General features: G+C 39.4%; 1 protein-coding gene across 1 annotated transcript; it reads left to right on the top strand.

Moving 5' to 3' along the window:
- The first annotated feature begins 536 nt into the window (after positions 1–536).
- Positions 537–9,986, top strand: LOC121858582 (dynein intermediate chain 2, ciliary-like). Its single transcript, XM_042355073.1, has 4 exons — positions 537–991; positions 4,780–4,984; positions 7,730–7,950; positions 9,598–9,986. Exons 1-4 carry the CDS (start codon positions 941–943, stop codon positions 9,862–9,864), a joined length of 744 nt encoding a protein of 247 aa, XP_042211007.1. The 5' UTR covers positions 537–940; the 3' UTR covers positions 9,865–9,986.
- Positions 9,987–19,750: the final 9,764 nt, after the last annotated feature.

Genomic DNA, 19,750 nt, shown 5'->3' with positions numbered 1-19,750 from the left:
AAGGAAACAATGTCATCCATCCCATTGAACTGTAACAAAATATGCATTCTGTTTGATGACTGTAAACATTAAAATAAAGGAAGAGAACCAAAGCAGTTTATTTTGATCCTTATTTGTGAGGGGCTTGGGAGAGAACTGAAGGGGGCCACGAGGATGTTGAGAGTTCCTCACGGGGGGAATGGAGTGAAAAAGGTTGAGAGACACTGGAGGGTATGTACTATGGTGGACAAACGTTCCTTCCCTCAGCCAGCCACAATGTGACTGAATCACCTGAGGTTCGAATAACGAAGCAACTGAGGGAAGTGTTTTAATCGCCCAGCAGATGGCGATCTGTATCGTGCGTATGACGGGGGATGGGGGCCAGAGGGGGAAAGAGAGGGAAGGCTGAGGGAAGGAGCTTTTGTCCACCTAATATATATATTTTTAAGTACTAGTAAATACACATTGAAATTATTAAGATTGTTATTGAGGCAATTTCCCATCTACAGTGTGTACAACTGAATAAAATCCGTCTTATAAATCATTTCAGAGTTAAGCGCTGCTAATGCCAATGATCATGCAACGTCAGTCTTCTCCAGTCTTCAAAACACAAATACTAGGACATGGCGTGTGTAATTAGCTACCCATAAAGGAAGAGACGCTGGAAGTAAAACATCAGAGCAACACATGCGCACAAAGAGTCATTTGTACCCATCAGCAGTTGGGAGGGAGAAGATAGACACAATTAAGCTGGGTGATCATTGTCTCCGGCGCCCCCGCAACACACACCAAGCACGCCATACAGTATTGATCTCAGCCTGTAGCAAGTGAAGCCAACTAACGTGAATGAACTAAATCATATTGTATCAAAGCCCAGTTATGAAGCTTATTGCCTGAAGTGAACAGTTTCCTTAATCAGTGTAATAAACGGACGACTCACATCGACATCGGCCAGCCAAGCATGTCTTCTCGCACACGACTCAAAAAACGGGACACACCTGACCCAGAAGAAGTAAGTCCGACTTCTCGTTTTCTACACAACCTAGAACTTGTCCCGGCCTGTTTCCCATATTGTGTAGTAATGTGGGAAACGTAATGCTGTTTATTTTGTCCCATGAGAATTTCCTTACAGCCTACTTTATATCTTTTCTTTTGTAGGTTTTTGGACTTTTCTTGTTTTGTCTCAATAATTTATAGATGGAAGTTAGGAGCACCACAACATCCTTTCCTATCTAAGTTATACTGGAATTGAGAAATTTTGATAGATTTATCACCAAGTACTGAACAAAAAATATCAGGTGATTCTTGCCTTGCCAACCATCTGAAAGTCTAGGTAAAAAAATTTTCCTGGTGGACATAAAGTGTAATTAAAGCGACACCCTGAGCTGCATAACTTGTAAGGTTAAAGTATGATGCCCACTGACTGCCAAATTGATAAGGTAACATGATTTCATGCTTCAAATTTAATATCTGGTCTGACACGTAAGTTGAGTTATATGACCCTTAAGATTCAATTATAACACAGGGAGACTTATGAAATAGGGGACAACCACCCGCTAGGGGGCTAAATTCAAGATGGCCGCGATTTGGCATTGAAAAACCCTGAAGCAGCCATAACTTTGGATCTAGACACGTTGGACATGTCTCTTTTGTGATCGGCCATAATCTTATGGCGTAAATCTAACATGGCTGTCATCGCTGTACACCAAAATACTCAAAATAATAAAATGGTCTTACATAACTTGGAAACTAGAAGTTGTAGAAATGATGCGAGTAAACAAGTTAAGTAATAATTACTATATTCTTTTTGAGGGTGAATATAATGAAAATACATTGAATACAACCATCTTCATACAATCACGAGATCATAGCAATGGCTGTACCTGTAACGTAGTCATGGCATTTAAAAAACCTTTAAGAAATACAAAGGTTATGAAATGAGTGAGCATAAACAAATAGCAATTGGGTTTCTTGCCCAAAACTATTGTCTCAATATAAGAATAGTGAAGGTACCACATACCAGGTGAAAATTTAGACGTGTCAGATATCACCTACTGTAGTACATGTTTAGGAACACAGTATTTAATGTGTACAAATTCTAGTGTCCGCTTCACCCAGACTTCATCCTACCACGCAAGTCAAAGATACAATATGAGATTGTGGGGTTATGAACTAGTAGTTCAATTGTTCTGGCAATGATTACTTTCTTTTGGGGAAAAAATCAGACAATAAACGCCATCAGACTTGCAACCACAGCACTTGGAGTCACACTTACCACCGCATTCACGTGTTGACAGAAGTTGTGCGGGTAAAAGTTTCAGGTAGTAAAGAGATTCCGTAAACTTTCCTCGTTACACCATCCAAAATTAGTTAGATCCAACATGTTCCCACTGTGATTGACAAAAAGGGAGACCGTACTATGTATCACATAGTATAACCTTATGAAATGCCCTCGGATCACACTTGGCATAGGAGGCAGCTCATCAAGCACTCTGATAATGGAACTTAGAGAATGACACTCATTTCACATGTCGAGACTGTCGGGTTGGACCTTAAGCCTGACCAAACTTGAACAGGAAGAAGTTTCACCATCTGAATATTGTGGCTTGGGCTCTGGGGACGGGGAATCAAGGTTGACTAAATAAGCCAGAGGGTTGCCTACCATGTCACCATGCTTCATACCTAATTTACTAAGGGAATCATCACTTGTTGTAGCATGTGCTTTAACAAGCACTTGGCAGAGTGCGACACCTTATTTCTCAGACAGGGTGTGTAAAGGTGTAAGCCGCCGCTTTCACCCACCCGAAACTGGACCCTTAACTCCCTTGGTTATAAAGGAAAAAGCAAAACGACACTATTAGGGTCTATTGATACCATTACGACACGCAGGTATAATGTGAGCCTCTGCCTCTTCCAACCACTTACAGAGTTCTGTCAGGTCAGCAGTATGGACTCCAGGCTTCTCAAAGAGGAGTGTTGGAAGGGCTTCACCGTTTGTGAGCATGGCACTGAGAACCAATGCTGTGTTCTTGACATCACTCGTGGCATTGTCGCGTGCATGCAGCTGTAAGTTCAGTTTGTTGTAAGATGAAGTCGAGAATATCTCCATCTGTTGAGGTAACGGGATAGCTTGTCCATCATGGCCAAGTCAACTAAGCCAGTTGTGCCAACCAGACAAATACTCTCTTTGTGCTAATTCAGTGGGTCGATTTGACCCACCTGCTTGTCTACTTTATTCCAGGTTTCAAGTCATTTAGTGTACACACCATCTGACTTCTCTTGATGGTTGCATCACTCACAGATTGATTGTCCATAATGCTCTGTATCTCGAGGCCCACCCTCTCAGTTTCATCACAGTTGATAACATCGCCTTCGCTAGCTGTCATGCCACTAGACAGAGATCGAAGTTCAGGAATTCCATTATCAAATGGATTGTGCATCTGAAACCAGTCCATAGTGTGTTGTCTCCCCGCCAATGATGACTTTGCATATTTTATTTAGAATTTCAATGACTCATATAGAAACTGCAGTGGTTATCAACGTGATTAAAAAGCATTATCAAATGGGTTTTCCCTTAATCGCCCCTAATTCACTTGACCGAAAATGAAAAACATAGCCATGGAAGTTCCTTATTTTAAATCCTTGTAAAAAAAATTCCCCAAAGGAAATTGATGGGGATTTTAAATATGTGATTCAGGACATATTTCTGCACCAGATGACGCCAAAATCATTTCTTTGGGATTTGTTTTCTAGGTTCGAACAAAATTTTGGCCTCTCCTACTGAACTAAAGGTGGTTCTCTGCATATTAGCACCAAGAAACCACATAAGTACAATAATGATTGACTTCAGTTAAAAAATTTAAGACCAAGTATTTAGCACACGATGCTACGCTTATGTAATTAGTTTGGGTTATCTTAAAATAGGACCAACAAATTCTAAGGCGTCTGTTTTGTATTGTAGGATGCAGAAAGTGTACACAGACCCGAAAGAGTTATGTTCTTAGACATACACAGTATATCTGCATGCTTGTTATAGAAGAATATTGTTAATATACATAGTGTTTGTATCTAGTCGTTGAAATATACATTTATAATGCACAATCATATTGAAAAAATGGATATACATAGATTGAGTAGGTCTAACTTGTGTTCCAGCAACACGTTACTTATACATGTATCATTGTTCGTCATATAAGTAGCATTTGTATTTTATTAAGTGCCAGGCCTTTTAACATCACAATTCTTATTAACCATATGCTCAGTAGTGCAGAGGTAATATTCAAAATAAATTATTATAAGGAAGAATTGTAACCAATATAAAACATTCAAATTGGCCACAATAGATAATTAAAAAAAAAAGGTTTAAAATAGTTCGACATGAGATAGTCCAGTCCTTTTAATGCTGACATGGCATCTAGACTCAAGAGAACTTGGAGTTTCCAAGCCTATTGTCAGACTTTGGTGCAGAAGATGGGGAAAATCGGGGAATGTTCGAGGCTAACCAAGGTATAGTAGGCAGGTCGAAGTTTGCCCCTGCTGATGACAGACGACATCCACAGGTAGACGTTCCCCAATTACAAATACAATAGTCCTGAGAGACTTCTGACGGCCACTAATCCTTTGACAGGAGCAGGTGTTGTTAACTATGACAACACAGTCAACAGCAGGTTACGCTGGTATGCACAGACCTTCTGCCAGCAACAGATGGTTTACTCTCTAATGGCCCTCTTTTAGCAGAGGGTGGCATTGAACAGTTGCAGGTGACACTGACCTACACCAACTTTCTCTCCCACACAACAGGAACTGGAACCCGAAATAGAAGTCAGGCTGATCAGCACCAGTGCTAAATCAAACTCGGAGGTTAGTTATGACTTCAAGAGCCGCCAGTACCAGTCGTTACAAGCTGGAGATTTTCTTATCCACCTGCTGACTTTACCCTCCCGAGTCATACAAAAAGAGGATCTGGAGCTGCAGGCAATTGTTCAACAAACTTCTCAGGTTAAAGGTAACTAACTATTCATATATATTGATCTGTATCAGAATTTATTTTTGTGTTGATTAAGGTTTATGTAAAATATGTGTATGTAAACAAAAATCACGTCTGCTGCCAGGTATCGACACCGGACCATCACGAATGGGAGTCGGGTACCCGGTACTCGAGGGTGATTATTGTTTGCATTGATTTACTTGTGTATATTACATATTTTGATATAAAATGTGTACTGTATATATAAATGTAAAATCAGCTTTTATCTTGATTAGAGCTTGAATCATCTGACCTCAAGTGTGAAAGGGTTAAGACAAATTACCTCCGGGATTACCAAGCAGTGTTACAATGTCTAGTGCAAGCGGGGAACAGCTCTATGCTCTGAAGGCAAGGGGTGAAATTGTGTGGCCAAGGGGCGAAAATATGTGACTCAAGGAAGAAATTGCGAGGCTGAAGGAGGAAGATGTGAGATGAGGAGAATTTGTGTCCACCGACAATACCGACCAGTGGAAGTTTGTGAGGAGAGGGGCGACAAGACTGGTCGTGAGGAAGGCCAATAAAGCAGCTTAAGTGTACTAGCTCTTTCAGTCCTTTGGAGGACGAAATCGACAGTAAGATAGTTAAGGTCAAGGCTGACGAGGAAGGTAAAAAACCTAATTGTTGGTGATTCTCAGGTAAGGCACCTAGATCGAGCCTTTTGTAAGAAAGACAGAAATATGATGATTTTTTAGACAGGATGGACAGAATCATGTCTGGTAATGAGAATAAACCCATTATCTGTCTTAATACAGGTGACAATGATATTGGCCGGTGTAGGAGTGAGGAGCTCATTGATATGTTCAAGGCAAATATCGAACATATTAGGATTAAGGGAGGGATCCCTATCATATGTGGTGTCCTGCCTAGAACGAGAGTCGGCAGTGAATGGATGTCAAGGGCAGATGGTGTCAACGGCCGTCTTGACAGATATTGCAAGTCAATATCAGTCCCATTCATTGACAATTGGGACAACTTTTACAGCAGAAACGACCTTTATGTTGGGGATGCAGTATATTTATCTAGGGATGGGGTGGTAATGTTGTCTGGCTCTCTCGAGAGGGCAGTTCAAAAGATGTCGAAGTCTTTAAACTGGACAGCCATTCACCGCCAACTCCTCTTTTAGGCAAGACACCACATACTATCGGGATACCTCCACTATCTCTAACCTTCCCCAGCGCCTCCCTATACCTCTTGAAGCGTTCCTCACTCCTAACCTTTCCTATGTCGTTAACTCCTACACTAAGACACACTACTGGCTTGGTACCCTCCCCTGACAAGATCCTATATGCCCTATTTCAGACCCAGGAAAACACACAAAAAGTCCTATCTAGGAACCTCACCTGGCTGTCCCCAACTACCACGACCTTATCACTGGGCAGGGTTTGATCAACAGCTTTTTCTCTCCATGCACCACACTGTCCTGCCTCTTCTCTTCCCCGCCAGCTTCCTCCAACACTTGGTAGGGGCTACTGCACTCCACACCCTGGTCAGCTTTCCCGAGTCTGACCCTAGTCCCCTTGGAGATAACCACTCTCCATCCTTGGTCCTCCTTCGCAGGTCTTTCTCTCTCCTCAACTGTTCCAGCTGACTTAACAGAGTGGCCAGGGGGTCGTCTTCCCTCACACACCGTCCCTCTTCCCCCACAACACAATGATCCAAGGCGGCCATTTCCTATGGTCACTAACACGAGCACTTAGGGGCACGTCCTTCTCCAAGCTAGGTCAGGTCGGTATTAAGCTAAGTCAGGGCGGTACTGAGCTAGGTCAGGTCGGTTTTTATTAAGTCAAATTTAGATTTAGGCGCGAAATAGGTAATCATTGGTTTGGGAATAGAGTAGTGGATGAATGGAACAAGTTACTAAACATCATTATTAACTCGAATACGCTGGATAGCTTGAAACATAGATTGGGTGGATATGTGAGCGATAGGGGTTGGGTGTAAATGGGACTGCCCAGTATAGGCCAATAGGCCCGCTGCAGAGTCCTCCATTCTTATGTTCTTATATAGCACGCGGACTTCAATATACAAACACTGGACCTCTGCGTGTGAAGAGGGATCGATACCACCGCGCCACAAGGACAACCAAAGCAATTCTAGACTTTCTTTTATTTCACACAAAGCCTGTTCATTCGAGTTTTTTAAGCAAGCGTGAACCTCTATAAGGGATTAACTCATTAACAGTGCCAACTATATGGTCGTAGTAGTTTTTTTACCGAGTCCAGCTAACTCATCATCAGTCCATTTAGCACGCCTTGTGTTTCCAGTTTGTGGAGAAAATTAGGGATTCGTCCATCAGTCTATTATTGTTGATATATAATATTTTATTGTTTACATGCAAATGACTAAAAATCTATTGATGATGATGATAGTGATGATAATTATATAGTGATATTGGAATAAGTTACCAAACATCATCATTAACTCGAATACGCTGGAGAGCTTCAAACATATGAACGATAAGGGTTGGGTGTAAACGGGACTGCCCACTATGAGCCAGTCGGCCCGCTGCAGTTTCCTCCATTCTTATGATCTTAATTACAATATACTGTCAACAATTAAAAACTTTGAGAAAACTCGCCGTATGAACGATGACCCGGATTCTAACACGAGTTTCCTTCTTCTCCTTTGCCATATCCCACTGTATTGATGTCAACTTTCTTATCTTGCATGCCACTATAGCAGCTCACTTATTATTCTCTTATCTCTCCACCTTCCTACTCCCAGAAGATAGTACGCAGTTTACTACACAGAAAAATCACTATCAGCAACAGCATCAGGAACAGTACCAACAAGAACATCAACAGCACCTGCAGGACGTAGGCCAGGACTTGGAGGAAATCTACGGTAATATCATGTCAGCAGAGCAACTGGCCAAGTTAGACACACAGCCAAACCCGTTCAACTTCAGCGAGCGAGTTTCTCAGACCCTTCGCATCCCTAGAAAGGTAAGGTAAATTACAGATTAGGTGCCGGTGGGAAGGATGATAATGATGGAGAGCAAGAAAGAAATGGGGGCAGTATTTGCTTACATGGAAAGGCAGAAATTAGAAGGAAAAATACACAAGGAGAGGGCAGAATGAGTTAATACAGGCGACTGATGGGTGACGCAGATCTGTTGGAAGATTGCACGTGACATTATAATCAGATGAGGGTTTGTTCGGCTACAGTTCCAACTGCCCATGATTAGCAATATAACTAATTTTCAAATATGCTTATAAAAATGATTCCTTCAAGTTATGTTAAGTGCGTAGATATACAAGAAAATATAATTCAAAATGTGTTTCAACAAAAAAGAGTAAAATATAATTTATACCACAAGTAAACCTTCAGAACTGGACGTTGACTGCACCTACCAGTCAGCACGAGTTCTTTTACTGCCGTGAGTGTTGGTTTACATAATAATTCGAAAGTCTTGGGTAATTATGTGAAGAGTGTCGACAAAGTACCATTACTTATCATTAACATGAAGGTCTTCTGTTCTGGGCAGTAGTAGTAGAACAGAAGCACTGTAAGAATGTTAACTCGATTTTTTATTTTTGTTTTACTAAAATAGATTTAATGGTGTTATAGTTTTCATTTGAAAAAAAATCGTTAATTATCACTCAAGCAAAGTTCATAATCCCTTCCCGTGTCTAAAAATTGAAATGAATAATGACTTGCTTGAAGCATGAGATGTATTGCCCCATGTCTTCGTATTAATATCAAGATATTTTTCTTTCATTTCATATTTTGGTTTCCTTTCACCACATAAATTTCTTTTTTTTCACTGTTTAGATAATGCAGTTTCAGCAAAGTAATTTTTTTCTTTAAGTAGAAGGAAAATAGAAGAGTTAGTTAATGTGTTTTTTTCACAGTAGCAGGTAGGTGACATTGATAAATTGAGAAAATTTTAAATGTTAGATGTAATAAATTAGGAAATTTTTTAGCTAATTTCATGATGGTAATGAACGACATCCTTCTGACTGGAACGGAAAACGTGTCATTCACTTACCCGGTCAATGAATGAAAAGCAAAATTACCAGCGTGGGTATTGGTAATTTTGCAAAATAACTTACAAACAGACAACCTAAACTAACGAAACCTTATGGTTAGGTTAGGTTAGGTTAGGATGGCTCGTTTAGATCGATACACAGTTAAGTGGTCCTGTTCTTTTTTTACATTTGTTAACCTGTTTGTAAGTTATTATGAACAAAGTCTATTAATAACTGGATGAGATAAATATATTGTTCTCTTGCATCTTTTAGTGGCAAGTGATTTTTGCAATTACGTAAGGAAAGGTGTCAAGAAACCTTTATGATTTGTAAATTTCAAGTTACCTGCCTTTTGTTACATTTTGTTGGATATAGACAATTTTTTTAATTTCTTAGTGATTTCCAATCGTAATTATTAATCGCAAAGGCGGGTGTTCACTGACAAAATTCAACCATAGCGATTTCACCAAATACCCATCAAAATTTGGTTTCCTTAAACTGATACGCAGCATGTGTGAAGTGTTTGGAGACCGTTCTGTATAGTATTCCATGTAACAATCTGACTTTAATCTGTGTAACCGTACAACCACCACCTATTTAAAGGTGTTACCATTTTGGCAGGATCTGGCGCTACAGACGGACCAGCCACCCAGTAACACGTTCGGCAGTAACGTGGGCCTGTCTGTCATCTACGACTTCTACCAGCGCCACTACTGCCTGGTCATGATCAGGGAGAGACAGCGACAAATGGAGAAAGACAAGGAAGATGAAAAAGAAAAAAAATCTTCTAAAAATGTATGTAGTGCTTTGTTCTGCACCGGGCAACTATTGCTTAAGGGTGCACCGGGCCACTATTGCTTAAGGGTGCACCGGGCCACTATTGCTTAAGGGTGCACCGGGCCACTATTGCTTAAGGGTGCACCGGGCCACTATTGCTTAAGGGTGCACCAGGCCACTATTGCTTAAGGGTGCACCGGGCCACTATTGCTTAAGGGTGCACCAGGCCACTACTGCTTAAGGGTGCACCGGGCCACTATTGCTTAAGGGTGCACCGGGCCACTATTGCTTAAGGGTGCACCAGGCCACTACTGCTTAAGGGTGCACCGGGCCACTATTGCTTGGGCACTGGGCCACTATTGCTTAAGGTACGCTGGCCACTATTGCTTAAGGGTGCACTGGCCACACTATTAACTAAGGGGTGCACCGGGCCACTATTGCTTAAGGGTGCACCACACTATTGCTTAAGGGTGACTGGCCACTATTGCTTAAGGGGTGCACTGGGCACCGCAAGGTGCACCCATTTGTTAAGGGGTGCACCGGGCCACTATTGCTTAAGGGGCACTGGGCCACTATTGCTTGGCACCGGGCCACTATTGCTTAAGGGTGCACCGAGCCACTATTGCTTTAGGGTGCACCGGGCCACTATTGCTTAAGGGTGCACCGGGCCACTATTGCTTAAGGGTGCACCGGGCCACTATTGCTTAAGGGTGCACCGGGCCACTATTGCTTAAGGGTGCACCGGGCCACTATTGCTTAAGGGTGCACCGGGCCACTATTGCTTAAGGGTGCACCGGGCCACTATTGCTTAAGGGTGCACCGGGCCACTATTGCTTAAGGGTGCACCGGGCCACTATTGCAAACACAGATTGGTAGTGGTAGAACAACATACGTGAGGGTGTCAGAAGACATCTTTCCCACCCAACGACAATTGTTTGGCCACTAACTGACGTTATATGAGGGGAATCTTTATAATTTGCAACAAGTAGAAAGCCTTGTCAGTGACTGGTGAATGAATTAGAAAAAAACACATGAATACAATTACCTGTTAGTGCATAAGGCTCCCATAGACGTTGATTAAGGTCACCATGAAAGTATTAGAGACAATTGCAAGAAAGAGTTACAGACTACTTCTTTGTTCCTTTGTCCCAATCCTCATTATTTCTTTTTTCTTTAGATGCCTCGCTAATGATTCTAGTGGAAAGGTTAATTGATATCATGATATGTTCATTGTTCACTTTCAGTGATGATGAAAATACAATAGGTTTGTGTTCGTGTAATTCAGTATCCTGTGGATTCTTTCTAAATTTTACAGAACCTCAAGAAAGCATTTCCAAATTTCAAAACAAACCCTTCATAATTTCATTGTGAAATTCTGAACATCAGTTAGAAAAATACACCACAAAGTTAAATTACACCATTATCCTTTACATGTACCAAAATAATATATATAGTAGCCATTTGGCCTTGAAATGTATAATGTAATGTATTGCGTTCACACATCATAACTTCTGCACCACAGTATGTACTGAAGATTAATTTTTGACTAATCTCATTATTACCAATACGTTCACTAATACAGCAGGTATTTAATATCTTTAAGCGAAAGTTTTAATACAGTCAAAAGGAAATAATGAAGCTTATTTATAGTTTTATTTAAAGCATAAGCCTAGGCTTTCTGTAATGTGCTAAGAATGAAATATTAAGTTCTTATACACAATTACAAAGTGCAGCAGCTGTCTCTTGACTCACAGTTCCAGTGCTTCTTATTGTACATTTTTTAGTACATAATGTTATACCTTATATTCACATGTAAATCTATACGTGACCTGCTCCTAAATATGATGCTTATTTCAGGTACTTCACTCGCAGTCATTTGCTGCAAGTTTGTGTCACTGTGTTTGTCAAGGTTAGGTCAGATTATGCTGAACTTAGGTCCTGATAAGGTTGATTGATTTCACTGACTCTAACACATAAATATATACATTAATGAATGGAATAATAATATAAAATCATAATAATTATCTGTGGCGTCTCTCTTCTTAACATTTACCATTTAAAGGTAGCCTATCTCTGTAATAAGTATATAAGTACACAAGTTACAGAAGGTGAAGCATAAGAGTTGCATCTGGCTGTGTCGGGATAAGTAGTAGCCTGGTGACATATTCTTCAAAGAAATAATATTTCAATGACAGTAATATCCTCCTGACCTCTTTAATTTACCCTTTTCGAGGTTTCGATGTTTTTAGCAACATCACATCACACAATAATTAATTTTGTTTTATTACATTGCAATTACATCATTTATCGAAGAGTGTGTAGTGACCTTCAACTTACTCTTCCCCTTACGTGGTGTTCTCATGGACGTGTAATCAAAGAATGATGAGCATCATATTAGTATAAAAGTTTCTGATTTTTATTGATTAAAGAATATTAAAACGCAACAAAATATAGTGTTTAATATGAGTCTTATTCTCAATTTTGCCTGAAGTTGATACCTGTATTATGTTTATTAGTTTGAGTTTGTTTTCATGGTTAATAAAAAAATTCATGCTGAAATGTTATATTGTGTAGTATATAAGCAAATAATTTTGTTGCTAAACTAAAACTTCAACTGGCCAGACGAATAAGGAGAAGGAAGTACCATCAAAGTTCCAGCAGGATGGAAAGGTTATGAAGGTAAGTTCTGGGACACTTGTGGCTTTTGTTTATCTTTTAATGTTACTTCATTATTGGTGCAGTGCAATACTCCTATCATCACCCCTAACATTCCATGTGATGGACTTAGTGGTAATGATATTTCGTTATGCATCAAAAACATTTGAAATGGGCAGAATGACAGGCATTAGCTTACTGCAAAGCACGAAATGAAAGTCAGTAGTTTTTTTCTCTGGCCACCACAGGGTGAACCTAACCTTCCTCTTGGAGGGAATTTGCAAGCTTTAATTTCTTCATATTGTCCTCTGTATGACGTGGAACGCATTATTTGTTTGCAATGGAACATTGGGTTTGCTTTGTACCTGCAATGATATCATCAAGAATTATCATATTTTTATAGCCGATAGGTTAAGTTAGAATGATGATGGCCTCTTTAGAACAAAGGACCTATCATCACCTCAATACATCCTCGTGGTGGTGTACACGATCAATCAACCAGTCAAAAGTGTCTGAAGATTGACGAGTACTGTTCTTACCAATTCTCCAAGATTTTTCATCTCTTTGGTGGCCCACTTTTTCTTTTCATTTATCCACCCTAGTCTCTGCCTTCCCCTGGTCCTCCTACACTAAATTTTTCCCATAAATATTTCTACCATTAATCCCTCATCCCTAATTATATGGCCAAGGTATTTAATTTTCCCTATTCTATAAATTTCTAGTATATCTCCTGGAGCTTTTGCCTATCTTAGTACTTCTGCATTTGATTTACTGTCAGTGTAGCTTACTTTTAACATAAAACCAAATTTCAAAGGGTTCTAATCTCTTTTTAGGGTCTGCTGAAAATGCCTACGGTTTAAACCCATACAACAGTCCTTTTTTCTCAAATTGAAGTTAATGTCCCTTTTTATTAGGTCTCATAAGTTATGAAATGTCTTTAGGTTTGGCCTATTCTTGTTGGGATTTCTTTCGCACATAAACAGTCGCAGTTATTATTAATGAATACACAAAACTCTCCTCTTGTGTAAGTTCCGTTTTGCATTTAATACTTTTTATTTTCAAATTTATTTTTAATTTGAATGCAACCATAACTTTCTGGTTCTGGGATTGTCCCAGTTGCAATTGGGGTTGCAATTTCAAATTCTGTGTCACTACTAAGAAATAACGAAGTCCCTGGTGCACTGCACTCTAAGATTAAGAGAAAACGGATGTCTAAGGCGTCCTGAAATGAGAGAAAACGAACTTTTATGACGGGGCACTCAAATAAAGAGACATGGCTGCATGTTTTGTGGACTAGCCATTGTACAGTATCTTTTTCATCACTTTGTAATAAACCTAGTCATGCCTATGTGTTTCTGATAATTATCATAACATTATATATTCATATATTTAGCGGTTGTACAAACACAAGGCCTCACACATGCCATTCAGACTGACAGACTTGACAAGTTTTACCAACCATAAAGACAGTTGAAGCTTTAAACATCACTCACAATGGATCTTGAATATCCAACTGTAATCAGACATACCTAAGTTGCCTCAACAATTGCAACCCCAGTTGCAATATCAAATTCTGTGTCACTACTAAGATATAACAGTCTCTAATGCACTCTAAGATTAAAAGAAAACGGACAACTCAGGAGTGCTGATGTAAGAAAACGGACTCATATGACGGATCACTCAAATAAACATACACATAGCTGTATAATGCAATATTAACCCCTAAATCGGTTAATTCGGACAATCGGCTAAAACGGACACCCTTCCCCCACTATTAGTCCGTTTTAACGAGGGTCGACTGTATACATAATATTGGTTTGAACTTAAAATACTCAAGGTCTTTTATAGACAAATGCCTTAACATCTTGAAGAAATATTTTTATAAAACTGACCCAACACCTCCCCATGACAAAAAGAATATCTTAGTATTACCAATTAACAAAAATTTCTCCCAAATTCCTCTACAACTGAAAAACTGGAACGTAAATGTCACATTTAGTAATTCATGCACCGTAAAACAAATGTTAATTGAGAACTCCCCCAGCAACGCAGGCGGCTACATTTACAAGGTTCCTTACAAGGAATGAAACAAGTTCTAAGGCCAGACAGGTAAAAGATCTAATAGCTAGACTTAAACAATATATATAAAGCGTTAGGACAGGCCGGGAATGTAATGCTTTATTCATTCATACCGAATCTGTCAACATGAATTGGAGTAATGGCGTGTACAAACTGGACAATGTTGTGATTAACACGATCAGTAACCAGGTGAAAGGGTTGTCACTACTTTTTTTTTTTGGCAAAATCGGTTATTTTCCAAAAAAATCCCGGCATGACTATTGGTAATTTTGCGAAATAACTTACAAACAGGCTAACCAAAGTTAAAAAAACAAAGAACAGTACCACTTAACCTTGCATACATGAACCCCTGAAAATAATGATTATTTTCAGTACCTAATATAGATAATAATATTTCACTTTAATTCACTGAAAGTCATTTTACACAGAATCATTTATTTATCTAATTAATTCACAGAAATAACTCTTTAAATAATTATTTAAATAATCATCACACAATAACATCCTAACATGACAAGGAAATTTTTGTCTACCATGGAGTATCATAACAAATTTATTGTATTTCACTTATATAATTCTACATTTAACACTGATCAATATTACAAAAATAAGAGTTATTTTACCATCTCTTGGGGCATTTTCATACTTATTTACAAAACTTCATCAGAGGGGATATGCAACAAGTATTCTCTCTAAGAAACACACATTCTGATATAAAATAGCAGCCTGATATTCGTTTACTTTTTACAATTCAAGCTCACCAATAATTATAATTCACACATGTCTAGTTCATTTGCGATAATTATATTCTTAAAATTTTTCACATTATAATTTTCTACAACTCATTTCAATGTTTATAGCTCTTTAATAAACTCTTCTTAGATATGCTACAATCATAATTACTTAGACATTCAAACGTAACCAGTCACCATGCAGTCTAACAAGAAAAGACTTGGACATTCACTCAAATTTCCGCAAGTTTACCCTCAGTAACTCCCAGTTTATATATTAGTCTGAAGTATTTATAGGAAGTCAGTTATCTGTGATCAGTTTTAACTAGACATTATCTTTACTTCAATCAATTTACATATATCTACATTATAAGACTTACTACTTATTCACAATTGTTCACCAGTCATCAAACCATTTCATACATTACTTTAGATAACCTTTGCTATTCATGTGTTGATCTAAAGTTAATTACCAGCTGACCTTTCCATGCTATTGCCTTTCAGAGGGATATTTGAACTATATCTACTTCACTGTTTTATGTCACACAGTAAAATATATATTATAACAATAGAAATTTAATCTTTGGGGTAAATTTACATAAAATCAATTCAACACTGTTACATCAATTAGAACACTCCACAGACCAAAAATAAATTGTATTTAACAATTAAAAATATTCCCATATTTTACCGTTATTGGTGATGTTCGTTCTTGACACAAAAGGGGTTAATATACTAATTGTAGAATATTTGTAAAAGTTTCTTCATTTGAAAAGCTTCCTATACATTACTTCCACATTTTGTGTAAGTTTTGTTTTCATATCTCCTCTAGTGTATGAGTACCGGCTAATTAAATTAATGGAGTACCCAGATTTTCATTTCCTGGGAAGCTGGCGAGCTTTTGACCCCTATTTTTTCAGCTTAAATTTGTCTTTCCAATATTTCATACTTCACCCTACAGTATGTCACAAATTTGCAATTCTATGTGACGTTTCCACTCTCAGAAACTTATGAGGATGAATAAACAACTTAAAGATTCATAGGAGGAATGTATATCTTCAGTAGCCACCTAAGACCTTAAATATGCACATCTTTGCCCTGTGGCTCCCCTAATAATTTGGTCTATATCTAATGCCTTCCCAGTTGTCGTTATTGCGGGATATATGTGAACTTCTCACCAATATTACGCTGGCATTGTCTTTTACATACCTTTCTAAATATTGTACTTACTAGCTTATCTTAAGGCATTAAAATTGTTAGGTTACTGTCCTTTGATAAGTATATTTTTATAATTTCCACAACGACATCTGGTTCGAATCGTCCTCCTCATACACAGTCACCACAAGGAGCTCCAAAACCGGGAGTGACGCCGCCGCCACCACCACCGAGACAGGTCAGCTCTAGAGAGGAGGAAGTACGGGGTGTTGGCAGTTTCTTCTTTCTCACCAAGATTATCGAGCGGATTGTCAACCAAAACATCTATGATGACATTATTCATGGTAAGCTGGCCACCAGGAAAACACGTCTTATATAATATGAATGGTAAATAATCAAAAGAAAAAATGTTGATTCGATTTATGAACTATATGTGTAACAAACCAAGAAGTCGGCTTAAAACTACAGTATATAAAAATTATTGCACGATTGCAAGGGATGGCCCAGGTGGAGCTAAAGCACTCTCTTTTTCCTTACTTAATGACCTAGAATATATAATCAAGCACCCTGCGCGTGCTCCATATCGACACGATCAACTTTCTAACCCCTCACACTATTAATACTCAATCTCTGCCCCCTTCGGGTCTTCTGATCATCTTATTTCTATTAAATCAAACTGGGCACAACCAGCTCCTCCAACCCCCCCTCTAAACGCTAACTATGGCACTATCGGAGGGCAAACTGGCAATCCTTGCGAGAATTCTTCTCCGAATTTCCTTGCGATGATTGTTGCTTTTCCATTCGAAACGCCTCGGTAAGTGCTGACAGCATTGCTGGGGTTATACAGGGCGGTATGAGTGCAATTATCCCATCTTCTACCAAACTTTCACTTTACAATCATGGTTTGGTCGCTCCTGTTCTCTTACATGTGGGGAGAGAGACAGGGCCTACCAAGCTATGGAATTATTTTCTCTTATTACCTACTCCTCTTTCATTACTTCTGGGAATCGTTGTAAGGCTATTTTATGTAGGGTCAAGAGGAATTTTATAAAAATAAAGGCCGCTGTCGTGACTAACCCTTCTTCTAGTAAATCCTTCTGGTCTTAAACAAAAAATCTGTAATAAATTCTGCACTCCTTTTCCTCCTCTCTTCCAACTCTCCGCCTGATTAAACCAACCTCTTTGGCACCTTATTCTCCTCTAACTCCACCTTAGACGATTCCAACTCTATCCCTCCTACTCCTGCTCCTCCTACTGAACCTATGCACTTTACAAGCTCCACTCTTAGGGTTGTTGGTGTGTTAACCAGGTTGGATGTGAGCAAGGCGCATGGACCGGACGGAATACCCCCTCGTGTTCTGAGGGAGTGTGGTAAGATTCTGGCCCCTGTGCTTGCTCGCCTCTTTCGCCTCTGCCTCATAATCCAAAGTTTTCCTTCTTCTTGGAAGCATGCCTTGGTTTAGCTCATCCAGAAGAAGGGTGACCATTCCAATCCCTCTAACTATCGCCCAATTGACCTAACTTCATCACTCGCCAATATTTTCGATACTATTTTAAACTCATTTTCTCCGTCATCTTGAACGCCTTTCTCTTTTGTCGGATCACCAGTATGGCTTTCGCCAGGCGAGATCTACTGGTGATCTGCTCTCTTACTGCACCCATCTTTGGTCATCCTCTCTTAGGGATTATGGGGAAATTTTCGTTGTGGCCTTCGACATCTCCAAATCATTTGGCAGGGTATGGCACAAGTCTTTGATTTCTAAACTTCCCTCTCATGGTTTCTCTCCCTCACTTTGTTTTCTAATTTCTAGCTTCCTTGAGGACCGATCCATGGCAGTTATTGTCGAGGGATCGATCTCTCGCTCTTTCTCTATCAATAGTGATGTTCCACAGGGTTCTGTTCTTTCACCTACTCTCTTCCTTCTTTTTATTTCACACTGCAACTAATTCTATCCATTCTTAAGCTGAAGATTCTGCTCTTCACTCTTCTTCACATTTTCCCTTCCCCCTAATTCTTAAACTAGATCTGTTTCTAGAGCTGATATCATTACATCTATTAATGCAGATCTGTGCAGCATCTCCGAATGGGGAGGTAGACACTTGGTTAAATTCAATAGTAATAAAACTCAGTATTTACCAATTACACTTTCCAAATTAGATGATCTCCCACTTATCACATTTCAGAATGAAATCATTCTGCCAAATTCTATTCGTGAAATAGATATGCTTGGCCTCACCATTTCCTCTAATATGTCATAGAAACCAAACATCCACAACATTGTTTAGGTTGCCTCCCGAAAGCTGAGCAGTTACTTTAAGTTTATAAGGGATTCATCTGTCTTAACTTGGAGTACTGCTCTTATAGCTGAGGTGGCTCTTCTTCTATCTAACTGTAAGCTTGGGTGGAATCAAAGGCATTTCTTCTTATTAACTCTCCCCCTTTAGTTGATAGTCTCTCTTCCCTTTCTCTTCGCCGCAATGTTGCTTCACTCTCTCTCTTTTACAGGCACTTTGACGGGCAATGTTCGATGGATTTTGCATCCTGTGTACCGCCGGCAAGGCCGTGGGCTCGTAACACACGTCTTGCCCGCGGTGCCCACCGTTTCTGTGTGGATGTCGGACACACAAGAATAACCCGTTATAGTACATCCTTCTTTCCTCACACAGCCAAACTGTGGAATGCTCTGCCTTCTTCTGTGTTCCCATACTCATACAATGTATCACTTCAAAACTGAGTTGATGTTCTATCTAAGTAATCCCGACTATCTCGCCAACCTTCCACAAAAGACTCTCTTTGGGGCGTGGCTTCATAAAAGTGTTGCGGATCTCTTGAAATTGAATGTCCCAATCACCCCAGACGAGCCCATTAATGCCATTCCTCCTTGGCTGGATATATCAGTTCCTATTAATTTCACTCCTGTTGGTAGTAAGCAAATGTTAAACACCGATGTGATGAGATGTGTCACACTAGAAACTATTAACAGACCCATAAAGAATATTAAATCAAGTGAATGTTATGCTTTTATTGGTGGTTCTGTGCAGACAAACACAGGTAGAACAGGCTGTGCAATTGTAATATATAAAGAAAAAGAGATGATAGTGTCAAACAAACAAAGGCTGAACAACTGGGCCAGCACAACACAAACTGAACTAGCTGGAATCTACTTCGCCACAGACTACCTTAAAGAAAATGGAGGTGGGGTGATATTCTGTGACTATCAATGTGCTTTGAAATCAATGAACAGCCCGTCAGGTTCTATGTCTAAAGTTGTATGTGATATTAAACGAAATGTGATAACTGCCAATGAGAACAATTCTCATATCGAATTTGTGTGGAGTCCATCCCATGTTGGAATTAGGTATCATGACCGTGCAGA

Source organism: Homarus americanus, unplaced genomic scaffold, assembly GCF_018991925.1.
Source record: "Homarus americanus isolate GMGI-L3 unplaced genomic scaffold, GMGI_Hamer_2.0 scaffold74, whole genome shotgun sequence".
Taxonomy (NCBI): Eukaryota; Metazoa; Arthropoda; class Malacostraca; order Decapoda; family Nephropidae; genus Homarus; species Homarus americanus.
The sequence above is the reverse complement of the archived record's forward strand: the minus strand, read 5'-3'. Positions and strand labels throughout refer to the sequence as shown.